We start from the raw sequence: 19,390 nt of genomic DNA, 5'->3' as shown, positions 1-19,390 counted from the left end.
TTAGAACTAGGAAGGAACATGCAGATAGATGCCTTTCCTATAGGTTAGAAAGATATCCTTGAATTGAGATTTCATTCTTTTTCTTCTTTATCACTGGTGTTTGCTAAGGGGGTTGGAGGTGGCAGTGGAGTTGTTATAGTTACATTGTTTCAATACTGAATTGCTATTGCTATGGATTTCAATTTTCTGTTTCTAGTGTGGTGCTTTATGACTGTTTGGAATTATTGAAAATGACAATAAAGAAAGTTTGGAAAAAAATAAAGATAGATGCTTTACAAGTAGAGATGGTAACTTTAAATTGAGCGTATGTGTGCCTACATAAGCGAGCACCCATACGATGGAAGTTGAAATTGTCCATGCAAGTGCATGTGTACATGTGCTTCTAAGTATTTACAAGAAGAAAGGTTATTAGTGTATCTTTCCTTAGGACTTGGCAGCTTTTACATGTGCAAGTGACTGAGCACATTTTAAAACATGTGTGCATGAATGAAATAACACTTTGACCTATTAGTCCACCAGTTTGCCTAATCTATCTTTAAGTGATCAAGACCCCTCTGTCTCTTCAGCCTGCACTCACCCCAATTTACCCAGACCCCTCAACCTGCCAGGTTTTGACTATAATGATTTGTTTTGCAGACTTACACCTAATAAAGAGTAGAGGTGAATATGTGCAGGTAACAGCCTGATACACGCTGCATTTACTTGTTTAAAATCAGGATTTATGCACTTAAATGTTGACCCGCCCTGGAATGCCCCTGACCTGCCCCAAATCCATCCCTTCTTTCCCCGCATTCTGTTGCTCGCACATTCACATATACGCATAGAATTTGCCTTTTTAAAAATAAGAATTGCTTGTGCTCGATCCATATACTTCCATATGTCACAGAATGTGAGCCCTTCTGACTGTGGCATTTTTTTTATTGTATTATTTTTTATTTATCAAGTTTTATATACCGTCACAACAGTTTACAAGTTTCGATCAGAGACAGATAATTTACATGGGAAATGCAAAGGATCATGAAATAGGAGATTGAGGAATAGGTGTGGGAGCAGGTATATTTAGATGGCATGATCAATGCATCCTCATAAGAGAATTTGCTAGACCCACACCGACAGCAGGTGGATATGCTCAGGCTGGGACTAGGTCGAGGTTCACCTATACCATTCCTCTTCCTCACATGTTGAAGTCTTGGGTTCAAGGATCAGCAGGACATACATATTGGTTCTATAATGGGCAGGTAGATGAAGTCAGGAAGTGGGCCAAGGTCAGGGCGGGTAGAGATCAGGTGGTGCCAAGGTCCAGGCAATGCTCAGGGCAAGCAGAGACCAGGCAGTGTCAAGGTCAAGGCAATGGTTAGGGCATAAAAATTCAATCCAAGGAAGGGCAGGACTGGGAAAGGAGAGACGGGCAGGGCAAGAATTGACTAGAACAGGAACAGGCTACAGCAGGGCAGACACAAGGAAGAAGTAAGGCAAAGCAAGATGGGGCAAAGCAAAAAGAGACATGGCAGGCTGGAACAAGGCAAGGCAGGAACAGGATGAAGCAGGACAAGGCAGGATCCAAAGAGAAAAACCCATTGCACAGGATGGCAGTGGACCTGTTGAGAGGCACCGACTGGAAGCGTGGCTGGAGTTTAAATACCCAGCTACTATGACATCATCAGGAGGCACTGCAGCTCTGGTTCCTATCACTATACCCTTTTGAAGAGCTGAGATGTATCCACACATGCCTACAGGGAGGCATGGTGGTGGCCGGGCCAATAAGACAGCAGTGTCCCAGCCACATGGCTGATTTCCGGTGTTCAAGGTGAGTGGGGATGTTCATGTGGTTGTCCCACGAGTGGCCAATCATTACAGCGTATATGGACCTTTTAACGTAAGGAACTCTTTTAACATTCACCCCATATGGTATATGCTATACCTAATACTAGATCTATTATAAGCATGATCATATAACATATGGAGGTTCTGTTAGCATTTTGATAAATATCAGAAAATCAGTAGTCACAATGAAATTTTAAAAAGCACCAGCCTTCCAGCTTTTTAGGACTTTTCAAATTATGTAAAAAAGCAGGAAGGGGTAAGATTAATCCATCCATCAGTTCATCTGAAGACATGATAACTTCAATAAAAAGTCACTGATTGGATCCAAACTTAGGAGGAAGGTGGAACATGAGCTTGGTACCTTCCCTGTGGAAAATTAACTTCATATAACAAGTTGGAGGGGTGGGGGTGGTATTGTCATTTTAAGTAGATTCAAAATGTAAAAGACCTGCAACATTTGTGTATAAACATGGTTTTGCCTTACATCCTTGTTTTAATAATTCTGCATTTTCTTTATTGATTTTTGTTCCATTATAGCAGACCATCTTTTCTAGTTATTTCTGAAAATTTATCAGATTATTTAATGTACAAAGAAGTGTTCAGTTGGTTATACCTGTGCCCCATAGAGTACTCAAAATCTTAATCTCCTTTATTCTTTGACTGGCTCTGTAAATCGTATTCTTAGGTCTCCAAACAATTTCAGATACAGAATACTTTATAAATAAAAGTTATGCTCTCATTTAGGACCACATGTTTTATTTTTAATAGTAGGGTGTTCTAGTCATACTGGTCACAGACAAAACTGGATTATTTATAGATTTGAGAACATTGATTAATCCAGTATAGGAATTATTCAAAGATATTTATGCATGCCTATTTCAATGTAGACATCGTGCATTTAACAGATAAACATGCATTTTCAGATTAAGTGCCTATTTTGGACCAAGTATTCATTATTCTTATGTTTGAAAATAAAACCTAATAATGACACCAACATATAGGCTGGAAATTTTCAAAGTCATTTGCCTAGATAAAGAGCTATGTATCTGGATAAAATGACTTGTTTGAAAATTGCTGTTTGCCTGGCAAAAGCTATGCACGTGCTTCCATACTAATGGCATTTTATGCTGGGTTAAAAAAAAGGTATTCCAGAGGGATGTTTATATTGGAGGACTAAGATAGCACATGTACATGGCATTTCAAGATGTATGTGTGTTATTTTCAAATCACAAAAATAGCAAGTATCGAGTGCATGGGCACTTTTATTGTGGGCACTTCTAATTTCAATGTGAAACAATATATGCTGTTTCCCTTTGAAAACTGGTTGCAATGTGCACAAACTAGAAGTGCCCACATATAGTCAGTAATGCGAAGTATTCAAAATTTACCCCATAATGTTTTGAAATTGACCCATGTAGATTCTTCTACCAGTGTTAGAATATCTAATTTATAGTAAATGGTATTTGAATATACTTGTATTTGGGTGATTTACATTCTTGTAGTATAAAGGCAATTTTCAGATGGCAGCCATACTCAAAAGGAATATGTGTGATGAATAATTGTGTAGAAACTGAATCTTTTTTGTGTAATATAGAAATATGTCTAGGTACCGACCTACCTGTATTCCAACAACATTATCTTGAGTTTTTTTAAACTTTACTGTATGTATAATCTACTTTGGTAGACATATAAAAAATGTATATATGTATGCTGCCTTTATATGATCTAGATTTAATAGCTGTATCATCTTTACTTGGCAGATGTACAACAAATGGCAATTGATTGGCTCACTGGAAATTTTTACTTTGTGGATCACATCAATGACAGAATCTTTGCATGTAACCAGAATGGAACAATGTGTATTACTCTCATAGACCTCGATCTTCATAACCCGAAAGCAATAGCAATTGATCCTACACAAGGGTAAGACTATGTTTTGAATAATATATCTGCTAAATTAAATAATGTTTGCTGTAATGTGTGAAAAGTCTACAGTGTTGCTCCACATCTTGTTCCTTAGTATTTTGTTGGTTAGCTGGTTGACACAGATATTGAACTCATGTTTACATAACAGCATGACAGATTTCCTGACTGAATTTCTTTTAAATACACATTTTAGATACAAAATTGCTGTAAGTTTTTAAAAATAAATATACAACAAAGAGCAAAAGCTTTCCTTGTTTAGAAGGCACCAGTGTAAATTAGTACAAAGAATGTGTAACTGATATTATATTCACAGTAGTTTTTTTACTAATCTCTGGAGGGTACTACATAAACTGTCTGATAGAATCTGTCCTAAAAAAACATAAGCCTCTGTTAAAAAATAGGAAAATATTTATTAAAGAAACAGCTTGCCATCCATATGTGGACTTTTGTCACTCTTTACTTAATGTCTATTCCAATATTAAAAGTACATTCTCATAATTGGTTTAATGCTGACAAGAACAGCTTGTATGTAGAACTTTGCAAGAAAAGTTATACACATAATCATTGACTGTATCTATATTTCTATTTACAACAGATGTTACATTTGACTTAGCCTGACTTGCAATGATATTTCAAAAGTCATTAATACAGGAAGATGCATCTCATTGGATTTATATGATTTGTTCTGTGGCAGCTTGGTTTATTTAAGATGCGGTCTTCTGTATGCAAAAAGAGTTCACAAAACTACTAGCCAATTCAGGCTCATCTCTGAACCGATGTTTGGTCTAGCTCACAAATCTGGACAAGGGGCCTATTGGTGACTAGAATGGTGGGTTGAGCATTGAAGAAATGAGGCTCACATAACAGGAACGTTATGCAAGGTTGTGCAACATAAAACATCACAACTTGTCTTCGGCAACAAAGATTAGTTGTATGCAGCAAACAACAAAAGGAGTTTCTTCAGCAGGCAACAGTATGAGAGAGATATTTTCGCAATTATAAAATATTTGTAAAAGAAAGTGGGAAGGAAGTAGTGACGGCATTTCTTTCAGTTTCTCTCTAAGTGGCCATCCTCAAAAACTGATATACTTGAATTTTGACTGCAGTACCTCTGGGGCTCATGGTTTGGATAATTAGAGGTGAATTTATTAGAAGCAGCTTAAACTCCAAAGACTTCTCAGTTAGAAGTTCTCATAAGGTAGTATATAGAAAAACTCCCTGAGAGTCTCCTATCTCTAGTTAGGTAGTCTCTCTAGCTGCCTGAGCTACTGCTAAATAAGGAACCAGTTTCTGCTAAGTCCAGGCTTCTCTGTCCTGTTAGAGATTTTCATTGCTAGCCTTGCAATATACAGGCTAGAAAGTCTGGCCTAGATTACAAGAAAGAGCTTTAATACAAAGTAGCAAGCTTGCTTCTGTTAAAAGATACCATTTCCAAACTGCTGTCTGTGTACAATTCTGGTCGCCGCATCTCAAAAAAGATATAATTGTGATGGAGAAGGTACAGAGAAGGGCTACCAAAATGATAAGGGGAATGGAACAACTCCCCCATGAGGAAAGACTAAAGAGGTTAGGACTTTTCAGATTGGAGAAGAGACGAATGAGGGGGGATATGATAGAGGTGTTTAAAATCATGAGAGGTCTAGAATGGGTAGATGTGAATCGGTTATTTACTCTTTCGGATAGTAGAAAGACTAGGGGGCACTCCATGAAGTTAGCATGGGGCACATTTAAAACTAATGAGAGAAAGTTCTTTTTTACTCAACGCACAATTAAACTCTGGAATTTGTTGCCAGAGAATGTGGTTCGTGCAGTTAGTATAGCTGTGTTTAAAAAAGGATTGGATAAGTTCTTGGAGGAGAAGTCCATTACCTGCTATTAAGTTCACTTAGAGAATAGCCACTGCCATTAGCAATGGTTACATGGAATAGACTTAGTTTTTGGGTACTTGCCAGGTTCTTATGGCCTGGATTGGCCACTGTTGGAAACAGGATGCTGGGCTTGATGGACCCTTGGTCTGACCCAGTATGGCATTTTCTTATGTTCTTATGTCTCTTTTTGCTTGTTTAAACAGAGTCTTTGATACCTAACTACTATAATATTGCAACCAATAGGCATAGATCAAGTGCAAAAGTTGCCTAGATCACAGTGTAAGGATGTCTTAAAAAGTGCCCCTTACTCTTAGAGTATGTATCTTCACAGATTCATATCTATAAGATCAGTAGAAAGGTGATTGTTAATGTTTATACACCCACCATGAAAAGTGTCGTGAATGAATAGGTTTTGTATATAGTGGAGGATACCAGAAGGTTCCGTGTTCTTTCTTCTCCAGAGAAGCTGATGGGTTCAAGGGTGAAGATCCCAGGCTTTTAAGACAGGGAGTAGATTTTAGAGTCCCGGAGGTTTATAAAGGAAAGAATTAGGTGGTGATTCCTAAGAAAACAAGACCTCATGCTCCTTGTTTCCAGTGGAAATTCCCAATCTGTCTTAAATCAGTGGATATTAGAATTTGTAAGAGAGAAAAGCTGTCAGGTGAGTCAGGAATTTCTGCACCTCAGTGTGGATATAGGAGCTTCTCAGACGCAGATAGATTTCTCTGTCAGATAGCAGCATACTCAAGATTCTTCTAGAAGTACTGAATCAGCACAAATACTCTGGTACCACTATGGGGAAAGTCTCAGAGATTGGAAGGAATCTGGGAGATGAAATTCTCCCTCTACTGTTGCTGAGAAATGATTTTAAAACTATACAGTATCTTGGATTTATCCCACTGAATATCAGGATTTAAGGTTTTTTTAAATAATGCTTCCATATTTTTTGGAACAACCCCAACCAATGTGATTGTGTGATTTGTGAAGCCAGTTACTAAAGAGGGCTACAGCTTAAGAATCTTGAAAGATTGTCTTTTCCCTCTGTCAGAAAGGACCTGAATGCCCTTGCGTTGTCTGATTGTCCCTCAACTCCCAGATGTTCCCCAAGTCAGGAGAAAAAGTGGACCTGGTCACAACAAGAAATCTTCCCATCTATCACATCAACAATTAATAAGCTTTGATAATCTACATGTAAACCCCCACCTATGTGAGGGGCCACATACAAACTCTACCTCTTGGCTATGTGACATAGAATGGGCATTTGTAACATGTCCATAATACTAAAAAGGTCTCCCAAGGATTTAAAAGAGAGGCTGGAGCAGAAGGAAAAAATAACATAAAATAAATACAATGGGCCTGATTTTAAAAAAGCATTTACACACTTAAAACTGAATTTTGCATGTGTAAATGCACTTTACCCATGCAAGTGAGCATTTAAAAATTGCTACAATACATGCCATTGAATTGTCAATAGGTTTAACCAACGTTAATGGGTAAATGGCTTTTGAATATTGCTATGATAGTATGTTACATTTACATGTGTATCTTCTTTGAAAATTCACCTGAATATTACTACTATTACAAGTAACATAAGCAAAATCAGTATATGTACATTTATATAACATATTCAGGTACACTATAGGAAACAAAAACACATGGCATTATAATAAAATAAGAATTTATTAGCATTGGAAAATTAAGAAAATTAGATTTTTGTAGGCTAAAACAGAAAACAGACTCCACCCTCTCTTTCTCTTTTCCAGTTCAAGTAAATTAAGAGTGAGTTTCTAAAGTTCCCACTTAAATTTTGGTCAGAATATTAGCATACATTCTCAGTTTTATCTCATGTGATTGTAGAATATTTTAGACATACCTCTCTGTATCCCAGATGGTTGATAAAGAAGTTGCTGATAGGTTAACAATTTTTTCCAGTGTGTCCACAATCAACTTACCTCACAAAGAATTACTCAAAATCTCATCATATTGAACTAAAACAAACCCTCTCTATTCTGAATAAACTCATAATAAATATTTTAAAACTAAATATTCCTAATAATAAATGGATGTAAGGACTGTGCTAATACTAGAGATGTGAATCGTGTGATCGATCGTCTTAACGATCGATTTCGGCTGGGGGGGAGGGAATTGGATCGTCGCGGTTTTGTTTTTGTAAATATCGTGTAAATCGTAAATCGGGGGAGGGCGGGAAAACTGGCACACTAAAACATCCCTAAAACCCACCCCGACCCTTTAAAATAAATCCCCCACCCTCCCGAACCCCCCCAAAATGCCTTAAATTACCTGGGGTCCAGAGCGGGGGTCCCGGTGTGATCTTTTACTCTCAGGCCTGTGGTGCATTGTAGAAATGGCGCCAGCGCTACCTTTGCCATGGACAGGTCAAAGGTAGCACTGGCGCCATTTTGTTTTTTGTCCCCCGGCGTCAGGAGCGTAGGAGATCGCTCCCGGACCCCCGCTGGACCCCCAGGGACTTTTGGCCAGCTTGGGGGGGCCTCCTGACCCCCACAAGACTTGCCAAAAATCCAGCGGGGGTCCGGGAGCGACCTCCTGCACTCGAATCGTTTTGCCGTACGGCCAGCGCCATTTTGCGCAAAATGGCGCTGGCCATACGGCAACACAAGTCGACTGCAGGAGGTCATTCCCTGATCCCCGCTGGACCCCCAGGGACATTTGGCCAGCTTGGGGGGGCCTTCTGACCCCCACAAGACTTGACAAAAGTCCAGCGGCGCCATTTTGCACAAAATGGCGCCGGCCTTACGGCAAAACGATTCGACTGCAGGAGGTCGTTCCTGGACCCCCGCTGGACTTTTGGCAAGTCTTGTGGGGGTCAGGAGGCCCCCCCAAGCTGGGCAAAAGTCCCAGGGGTTCCAGCGGGGGTCCGGGAGCGATCTCCTACGCTCCTGACATCGGGGAACAAAAAACAAAATGGCGCCGGCGCTACCTTTGACCTGTCATATGACAGGGCAAAGGTAGCGCCGGCGCCATTTCTACAACGCACCGCAGGCCCGAGAATAAAAGATCACACTGGGACTCCCGCTCTGGACCCCAGGTAATTTAAGGCATTTTGGGGGGGTTCGGGAGGGAGGGGGATTTATTTTAAAGGGTCAGGGTGGGTTTTAGGGTTGTTTTAGTGTGCCGGTTTTTCCGCCCTTCCCCTTCCCCCGATTTACGATTTTTGACGATAAATCGGGGGAATTCCTATTGTATCGCGCTTCTAACGATTTTTGATGATTTAAAATATATCGGACAATATTTTAAATCGTCAAAAAACGATTCACATCCCTAGCTAATACTATTCAGTTAACATGAAAATAAACAAACCAAAGTTTATTTAAAAAAAAAACTTGCCCTAGCTATAAAATAACAACCAACTATATGTCTCAGTACTACTGGATAAGTAAATTTATTTTCAGGAAAATTTACTACCAGAAAACTTCTAGCTTCCAATAACTGTTATCAGCCACAGGCTATAAGCAAGCTATAAGCTGCATTTAAAGTTCTCATGTCATGACTACATCCCTGTATATCTCCCTCTTTCTGGCTAAGGCAAAACATATCCTTTTATTTGGAATTAAAGTCTCTTTAGTATTTGATCCTTTGCTTCTTATTGACAACTAGGACAAATGTATAATGTATTGTTTATCTAAGAACTTATGTAAAGATATCCCATTCATCACTTCAAATATAAATTAGTATTTCATAGACAGACCAAGAAAAGTTCATCATAATAAATTCTAGTATTCCCTGTTTTCAGTAATGGCTACTTGGTAATGTCCAATAGGATGACATACTTCTTAACTTGTATCCCCCACTTATTAACACTTCAAAAGGAAATACAGCTTTCAAGTAGCCATCATAAATAAGGTCGATTACACTTTTTTTTTCAAACAAGCATCTGCTGGTTTCAACCTTTAGGCATTTATTCTGTGACAGACAAACAAGACTGAAAAGAATTGCTTACATGTCACCTTTTTTTCCTTTGAACTTATGAATTGCTGGCTGAGAGAGAAATATTTAGCTTAATAAATGCTTCCACAAGGTACTAACGTAAATGCATTCTCATCCTTAAAAATAAGAATGGAGCCACAATGTACAAATTTTAATCATATCAAACCATTAAACTGGGATTTTAAATAAAAAACTGGGAGAAAGAATAGGAAAAGTGAGGCAAAGCAGCCTAAATGAAATCCATCCATACCAGATCATTCTGGCTTGTCCATGAGTGATAATGTTAGTTTGTTTCACAATATAAAACTGGAAGATTGATTTTACTGACTTTTATATGAAGTGGTTTTAGTTCATATTTAACCTAGTTTTGCCATAATCTAGCTCAGCATCATATGAAGATCTCAATCTTATTGTCATATTGCATGTCTCATCATACTTCCCTGCGATACTGTACTAATTGTATTATCTATAACACACTTTGAACTCTGTAACTAAAAAGGCATGTCATAAATACATAATGAAGATGAAGTTTCATTTAGACCTGAATCCATATGGAAATGAAGACATTTCTACTCAGCATCTCAGACGATATGGCCAAATTTAATTCACCCTTTATGATAGTAGATCTTAGAGCAAATAGTTTGGAGTTGAAACCTTTCAAATTCCCAGGACCCTGATGGCTCAACTGTAGCCATTTTGAAGGATGGGACCAGTTGGGCAGGAGTGAATAAGGATCTCTCTTTCCCATTATACGGCACCAGAGATTTTAGAGTAAATTAGGTGATGTTCCAGAGGTAAGGGTAGTTATTTAAAAGGAAGGATAATTTTTGTTAGTAGAGGTGGGGCTTGAGGTCAAGGGGGTGGGGATTAACCATGGATTACTTTAAAAAAATAAATGTATGGCCTGAGTGAGATTTCAGGTGAAGGTCAGGGGGTTCCCCATGGGCCACAAGGTATTTTCCACATAGAGGTGGGTAGATGCCTTGCAAACCCTTTAAAAGATGATAGTCCAGGGATAGGGGGGGGGGGGGGGGGGGGGGGGGTTTCCACTATTGTACACTGCCAAGAGTGGGAACATACAATTTTCCTAGCCACATGAGTAAAAGAATTTGATGAATTCACTAAACTGCAGCAGACAAGTACCAAAGTTTAATTAATCTCAGAGGAATTCACTTGGGGTGAAACTATGCAGTAAAATGCTGTTTCACTACAGCTCAGTAAATAGGCCCCTAACTGTAAATTCAGACTCTGTTCCATATCTTTTTGCCACTGCCATTTGTCATGGTGATGCTGCTAACCTCCCCCAGAAAGAGAGAATACTTTTCATACACATTAGTAAATTTAAGTTATGTGTTGCTATCAGTGCTCTTGGTGTGCTGGCTGCCCTCTCACTACAAGAACTATGGAAGAGCATCATGTCACATGACTCAATTTTAGCAACCTGAACTATATAGAGAAAGGAAAGGGAGGAAAGAGGGACTGGTCATAAGATAAAAGGAAGGTTAAGAGAAAGCGAGAGGAGATATAGAGACAGGTTGTCCTGAGAAGTGAGATAAAAGCTAAGAAATGTGAAGGTTAAAATATACAGGGAGAGGAAGGGTGAGAAACAAAGATAGCCAGAGCCATCAAGTAGAAGAGAGTATTTTCACTTCAACCCCTGTATTTGGGTTTCTTGTGTGCTCAAGTATAGATAGTGCTCACTATCTATACATGTATGGTATGTGGCAGCATTACAGTTTTTTCCTGATAAAGTAGGCTCAATGAGAGCCCAAGAAAATATAATAATACTACTTGAAATTTTTTACATTCTGAACTAATGATGAATTTCTCAGGTCAGATTGCAAACTTTTATTTTAATAATAGCTCTGCTTTGAGGCAAACACATATGGTCAGTATGACTTGCTAAGAAACATCCTTGCTAGGTATATATTCCTACTGCCAAAAAAGGGAGAATCTTTCATAGTATACTAAATATTAAAAGATCATCAACTAATAACAAAACTGTTTCCTTCACTAAGGGGCGGATTTTAAAAGCCCTGCTCGCGTAAATCCGCCCGGATTTACGCGAGCAGGGCCTTGCGCGCCAGTTCGCCTATATTCCATAGGCCTACCGGCGCGCGCAGAGCCCCGGGACTCGCGTAAGTCCCGGGATTTTTCGAGGGGGGCGTGTCAGGGGACTGTCAGGTGGCGTGTCGGGGGGGCATGTCGGATCGGCACAGTGTTTCGGGGGCGGGCCCGGGGGCATGGTTTTGGCCCGGGGTGGTCCGGGGGCATGGCCGCGCCCTCCGGAACCGCCCCCAGGTCGCGTCTTGGCGCGCTAGCGGCCCGCTGGCACGCAGGGATTTACTTCTCCCTCTGGGAGGCGTAAATCCCCCGACAAAGGTAGGGGGGGGGTCTAGATAGGGCTGGGGGGGTGGGTTAGATAGAGGAAGGGAGGGGAAGGTGAGGGGATGGCGAAAGCGAGTTCCCTCCGAGGCCGCTCCGATTTCGGAGTGGCCTCGGAGGGAACGGCGGCAGGCTGTGCGGCTCGGTGCGCGCCGGCTACACGACATCTGCAGCCTTGCGTGCGCTGATCCTGGATTTTAGCTGATATGCACGGCTACGCGCGTATCTACTAAAATCAAGCGTACTTTTGTTGGCGCCTGGTGCGCCAACAAAAGTACGCGAAGGCGCACTTTCTTAAAATCTACCCCTATCTGTATTAACTCTGAGTAACGGCCTTACCATACTTGACAACCTAGTTAAAAGATAGGGTGAACATTTTTATTTTATTATGCTTAAATACTGAAAGAAAAGATGTTTTTCATATATTACCACTTTTATTTGATATGCAGTCTATTAATGGATCCATGGATAATAATCATTTTGCTTTGAGTATTTACATTTGTATTCTTTCGACATTAAATCCACTCAGTTTTTCTCAACAATCTTCTAACTTTTGCAATTTAGTAATCAGAGTACCACTCACAGATTCATTAATGAGCAGAGGCCAAAACAATGCTCAGAACACAACAAAGAAGATACTCAAAGTAATATGAGATGAATTCATCTAATTTATGCAAATGCATTCACGTTATTCATAATGTCACTTTTATGAATCAGCATTTCTCATGACAATAATTTATAATTATAGTCATAAGGGTAATGACAGGTTGGTTTGAGATGAAAGTAAATCTAGGTTAGGACTGAGGGATGCCCTTTCTAATGGGGGGAAGTTGAAAGTAATGATGCACTGCATAAAAAAGTCTCCAAGGGAAGCATGGGAAGATTGACAGTTATTTAATTTGTTAAAAATCCATGTATAAAATGTACAGAAGGGTTTCTTGCCAAAAACATTTTTCAACTGTCTAGAGTATAAACCAAATCTTTGTTCTTTTACTTGACTTTGACAGGAACTTGACAACCCAGCCTGAGTTAGATTATTTTCTTTGTTTACCTTAGATGTTTTAGAGGAGACCAACAATAGTATATAGAACTAGCTGTGACCACAAGAGTTACAAAAGAATTTAATTTACTTTGTATATCTCCAAAAGTTTTATACTTTTCACCTTTCATTATATTCTATATAATACTCTTTTGAATCCATTTCAGAAGATTGAGCATGTCTGTAATTTTAGTAATTAATGTTCCACTCTTTAGGCTGTATGTGTACAAAGGGCATCGTGCTATTCATATTCTGATCTGCCAAGCTTCTCACAGATAGTACAGAATGAAGAGTTCATAGAGCTGATTGCTGCCTTAGAAGAAGTCCTATTGTCTCTAATGCTAAATGAACTTTTCCCAGAAATGTTTTCTTTTTGGAAAAACACAAATGTATGATCTAAGAGAGGGCAAAACAGACAAAAGGATTCAGCTTCCCTTTGATGAAAAGGATGCACACAGAAAATAAAAGAATATAAGGAAGGACACCTTAAAATCTGATAGAAGAATGTCTCTTTCATTATCATTTAACCTAAAATAATGCAATGTAAGACAAGTTTGGGGCCTATGTAATAAACTTTAGCATATTCTTTAAAATCCTCTTGTGTATTATAAATTGCATGGAATGGAAGAAGGTTTTAAAGTGAATATTAGTAGTCTGGAAAGAACATTAACTTGAGTATGCTAAAATTGTCATGTTTGTGAATACAATTGAAGGAATGTCATATATAAAGGAGGGTTTACAATGTGCGTGGTAGGTTCTCAATTCATGCTATTTACAGAGCACTCTCTTGAAATACAACAACTGCCTATGTCTAGGTTTTCACTTACTGACATGCATGATATGCAGATGCCTCAGTGAACTGTAAAGAGATAGCCTGAAAGCAGAAGGCCATATAGAGGACATATCACTGTAAATAAGCCAGATAACAGAAGCAAGCTTCAGAATGCACCTGAGCCCCTCTTTATTATCCAGCTAAATTTTAGCCCTACAATGACTTATCTGTCTAAAGTCTAGTTGGATAAGTGCCTCAGTATTCAAAAACTTGCCATTTTGCCAGATGACTTATGAGTTGTCCAGCTAAATTACTTGGAATATTGACCCCCCTCAGTTTTATTAGTGGCCTAATACAAATCATGTTCCTCAGTGTGATTTCTGCAAACCCACATTAACTCTCCCTAAGTTGTATACAATGCATTAACCTACTATAATGACACGAGGCAAGTGGCACCTTACAGACTAAGCTGATTTATTGAGGCAAGAGCATTTGAGGACAAAGTCCCATTCATCAGATGCCTATGCAGTTCATTTTCTACATTATGATAAGACCACATTAATAGTAATACATGCTAACACATTAAAGTGAGTTAACTATCGCAAGCATTAATGATAATGCACTTTACATAGAACCCTAAGAGCATTTTAATAGAAACCAACAAATGTTCTAAAAATATACTCTAATTCTATGGGATCTAATTTCAAAAGAGAGCATTTGAGTGATTAATTTGTGCATGTAGCTATTTGCGCACCTACTGGCAGATTTTTAAAATGCTATGCACAGCAAAGACGTGAGTTAGGTGTGTGACTGTGCCTGTCATGTGCCACACAAATTTTTAAAAATGGACGCGTACACACATATCTCCTGCTATGTGCACAAATCAAAAGGTTGAAAAATGCAGGGCAGGTACCTTTATTTCTGCTAAGTAATACAATAAAAACTAGGCTAGTCAGCGGGGTTTTAGGGGTCAGGGTTAATAGGGTAAAAGGGTAGCAAGTTAGCTAGGGGGTATAAAAAGTCCTCTCCTTTACTGGGGCGATCTAGGAAAGAACTGGGGAAACAGGTAATTGCATTGGTGCTTGCATCTACTAAAATCCCCCCCACTTACGAGATCTAGGCAGCATTTGTGCACACATGCACGTGTCAATATAAAGTCGATCACACAAATTCTCGCATATATATAATTCCATGACCGGCACATGTATATGCTCATGTATGCATGTACATTATAAATCACCTCGTCCATGTGCACCAGCTGGCAAAAGCACACACATGTGCACATGCGTACGGGTCTTAAAATTCACCTCTTAGATTTTACTAAGTGCAGAATTTTATGAGTGAATACATCTCTTCCCAATCAGAAATTCAGCACTTAGCAAAAATGAAATGACTGAGATTATTTGCAACTTATTCAACTGTATAAATATTTGTCCTCACTTTTGAAAATTCTGTCCTTAAATCATTTATTTTTTTAAGCCTAACAGATGTGCAAAATACAATATAGTAAAGATTTTTACAATACCACGGCATTGCAATTTTTTAGATGCTGAGGGCAATTTTGAATATCCATGTTATTTGCAATATACAAGGACCCTTTTTAGAATGTTGTTTCCATTTGAAAATTAGTTTCTGCAAAGTGTACACCACAGCACTCTTGTACTTTTTATCCCCTGTTTGGATAAGATCAGAGGCTGAAAGCAGGCGTAAATCTGCGCGCGCCAGCGGGCTGCTGGTGCACCATCACCCGACCCGGGGGCTGGTCCGGAGGCCTCGAACATGCCCCCGGGCCGGCGCCACGCCCCCGGTCCCGCCCCAAACCGCCCCCTGACCCCGGTCCCACCTCGGACACGCCCCCTCCCCGCCCCTTTTACGAAACCCCGGGACTTACGCGCGTCCCGGGGCTGTGCGCGCGCCGGCGGCCTATGCAAAATAGGCGCGCCGGCGCGTGAGGGCCCTGCGCGCGTAAATCCGGCCGGATTTACGAGCACAGGGCATTTAAAATCCGGCCCTCAGTGTATGTACTTTGTTTTTTCTCTTCCAACCTAAAGATGCCCTTGGACATTTCCTTTTAATTTGGCTAAAGGTATACATGCTATGGAAGCCTGTGTGTACTTTTAGCTGGGTAAAGGAAGGACACTTTCATTCCAAGACAGTATTGGAAATTTTCCTCTCCATGTATGGATTTCATTAGCATTTTCAGAATGCATGCCCTGTGCAAGATTTCTCAGAGCATATATGTAGTTAATATACATTGAGTTTGATTTTTGAAAGACTTATGCTCTACTGAAAGTCGAAGACCCCCATTGGGAAGTACTACAGTTAATTATTTTTCTTTAGCACTGAACATGTTTTGTTTATAATTAAGTCTGGAACATCAGTTTATGTTTAGATTTATCATGCATATCATTTTTCAATGAGTAGAAGATCCTCACAGCATCCTGCCTTTTATCTATGCACCAGTTTTTTGAAAGCAAAACACTTGTAATGACAAACTGTATAACATCAATATTTCAAATGTTGTGAAAATAGGTAGCAGTAAAACAGATAACAGAAGGTATATATAAAGCAACACACCATGACTATCGTTCTGTTATACAATAGAAAACAGTTCACAAGGAAAGCAGTCAGAAGATACAGAAGTCAACAGGAAAACATTATGAGGCACCATCATGTTCTACCTGCCCTTCAGTTAAGGGGGTGAAGTGGGTGATCTCTTGCCCCCATTAAATAGATGTTCAGATCTAAGTCTTTTACCTCTAGTCTGTAGTCTTTGTTACCTAGGCTCCTGGGGAGTATAGGTAATGTGGATTCAGAGGAACTGCTAGACAAAGGGGTTGCTGCTCATAGAGTGTCAAAACCTTGCTGGAAAGTAAGGCAGAGTTTGCAATGGTTGTGGTCAGACTGTCCATAGGAATATTGCCCTTGTTCAGTCTTTTTGCTTACCACTTATGTTGTCCACAGGCCTGGATATGTCAATAGACACATTAGGCCAGTGTCTAGGGCAGGAAAAAACTGGGAGCAGCTGGCTAGCAGAAGATGTGCTGCCTTCCAGCAGTGCTAAATCTCAACTAGCAGAGAACAGCTCTCTGCTTCCTGATCCAGCCCCTCCCCTCCCAGGGCATGTGCAGGGACCAGGATGGGAGAGGGGTGAACCTGAAACATACAAGAACACAAGGGAATTAGTTTGGAAATAATAGGAAGGTCTGGGTGAAGACCATCAGGAGGTGAGGATAGAGGCTTGGACATGACTGGATGGGCCATATGGCTTTTTTCCATCATCATGTTTCTATGGACTTTGTGTCTGTGTGTGAGAAAGAAGGGAATAGGGCGACAAGGCAGCATTTGTGAGAGAAAAAGAATTAGTGCTGAGGAAAGTGTGTGTTTCTGTCTGTCTGTCTGTGTGTGTACATGCCAGACTGGGCGGGAGGCTGGAGGAGATACAAGTGGAAGCAAGATTAAAGTATGGTAAGGACACTGGACACCACCCTCCCCACACACACTTTGATTCAGATCCTATTTCCCTTGATCTCTGATTCTATTCCACAGAACCTGGAACTTCCTTCCTTCCTACTTCTCCCTTCTCCCCAAATCAGGGAACCCACCCCCTAACCTCTCCTACTTCTTACTCCCCTTCTTCAATTCCAAAACCTAACTCACTCTCCATCCTCTTCTCCCATTCTAGATAACTGATCTTCCCCTTTTCTGCTTTTCCCCATCTCCTATCTTCTATAACTCCAGTCCATGCTCCTTCTGTTCCCACATATCTAATAATCTTTCCTGCTTCTCCCCATCCCCTATCTTCTCACCTCTCCTTTCCCCATTCCTGGTTCCTCTCCCTTCACAACCTATTCTGTCCTCTCACCTTCCCCTTCTCCTCTCCTCTTCCCTGAGGCTTCTTCCCTTTAATGATACTTGAGATTCCTTTTCCTTCTAAAAACATAAAAATTGCCATTTTGGAGCAGACCGAGGTCCATCAAGCCCAGCATCCTCTCTTAGACAGTGTCTGGTATGGCTGATAGGTACCCACATAGATACATAGATGTATTTCTTGTTATTCATTGTCAGGGATAGCAATGGTTTTCTCTAGTCTACCTGGATAATGTTTTATGAACTTTTTATCCAGGAACTTGTCCAACATCTTTTAAAACCCACCATTCAATTGCCTTGATCACACCCTCTGACAACAGATTCCAGAGCTTGATTGTGAGTTTAGTAAAAAAGTACTTTCTATGATTTGTTTTAAATTTGTTGGTTGCTATTTGTCTGCTTGTGTAAACTGTGAACTGATTTGGGGTATATTACATCATAAAACACACAACACAAACTGGTAAAAGCAAATATTTGGTTTAATGAATATTGTAAAACATAATAAAAATCAGCAGAGGTAAAAAGTATCACAATGAATATCAATAAAAGCAAACAGCATCACAGCAATATTGCAAAAATCAGTAAAAAAAAAAAAAAAAGCAGATAGCAGTATAATAATAAAGTATAAATATTTATACCACCACCAGCAGCCACCAGCAGCCACCAGCGGACAGCTCAACCCACCTCATGTCTTGCTTGGCCCTTTACTCCCAGTACTCTCGCAACTGCAGCCAGTCACTGCTGCCGTGTTCCTCCTGGCTCCTTGTGCTCCACGTGGCAGCTGGGATGCCGCCGACCAGCGTTCCGACCCAGGGTATCCCTAGGCATGCACGCATGCCATCTGTCCTCCCTTTAAAGGGCCAATGGCGGGAACTTCAGGCTTATCCCCGGCTGATGACATCACTGGCCCGGGATATTTAAGGACTACCTCCATCCACTACTAACTGACTTGGCAACAAGTTCCCTGGTTCCTAGTTGCTGCTTGCTCCAGTTCTCCGGACCTGTTGCTCCTGTTCTACAGATCCCTGCTCTGCTCATCAGATTCTTTACTCTGAGTTCTCTCTCCTCGGGTCCAGCTTCAGGCTTCTATATCTGGGACCCTGCCTCTGCGCTCCCCGCGCCTTGAGGCCTGCCTCAGCGCTTCTGCATCTGGGACCTGCCTTAGCGCTCTTGCTCCTCGGGATCTGCTCAGCGCTGTGACATCGCAAGACCCTGCCTCAGTGCTTCCACCCCTCAGGGCCTGGATCAGGGCTTCTACGTCATGAGACTCTGTCTCTACGCTCCCACTCAGGATCTGGCTCAGCACTTCTACATTACAGGACTGTGTCTCTGTGTCACCGCTCCTTGAGGTATCTCTCAGTGCTTCTATCCCACTAGAACCTGTCACAGAGGATTCCCCTCTCAAAGCCTGTTTCAACTTACTATTACTCAGGCCTCTGCTCCTGCACTTCCTTCCCACGAGGCCTGACCCACATGGTCCTGCTCTACTGCCTCCGGAAGTGCAGTAGCCATCTCATCACTTGAGGCCTTCTCTCTCTCTCCTCGAGGGTTCCTCGACCTTGGACTGAATCTGATCTCTCTGACACTCCCTGCTTCCAGCTGCCTGTGTCCTCTGGGACCACCTACTCAGAGACCCACCTAAGACCAGCTGGTCCCGGCACCCAAGGGCTCAACTTGCGGGGAACAAGGGCTGGTACTGGCGAAGTTCCTGTCTGCCTCTGCTCCTGGCCAGCCTTGCCT

General features: G+C 40.8%; 1 protein-coding gene across 1 annotated transcript in view; it reads left to right on the top strand.

The window, feature by feature from the left end:
* The window catches only part of LRP1B (LDL receptor related protein 1B), a 3,516,099-nt gene that overhangs the window by 1,463,917 nt on the left and 2,032,792 nt on the right, over nucleotides 1-19,390 (top strand). The window contains 1 exon segment of the mRNA XM_029607894.1: nucleotides 3,585-3,747. Within this exon segment, the coding sequence (XP_029463754.1) occupies nucleotides 3,585-3,747 (163 nt within the window).

The sequence above is a fragment of the Rhinatrema bivittatum genome, chromosome 6 (assembly GCF_901001135.1).
Source record: "Rhinatrema bivittatum chromosome 6, aRhiBiv1.1, whole genome shotgun sequence".
NCBI lineage: Eukaryota > Metazoa > Chordata > Amphibia > Gymnophiona > Rhinatrematidae > Rhinatrema > Rhinatrema bivittatum.
This window is presented reverse-complemented; position numbering and strand designations above follow the sequence as displayed.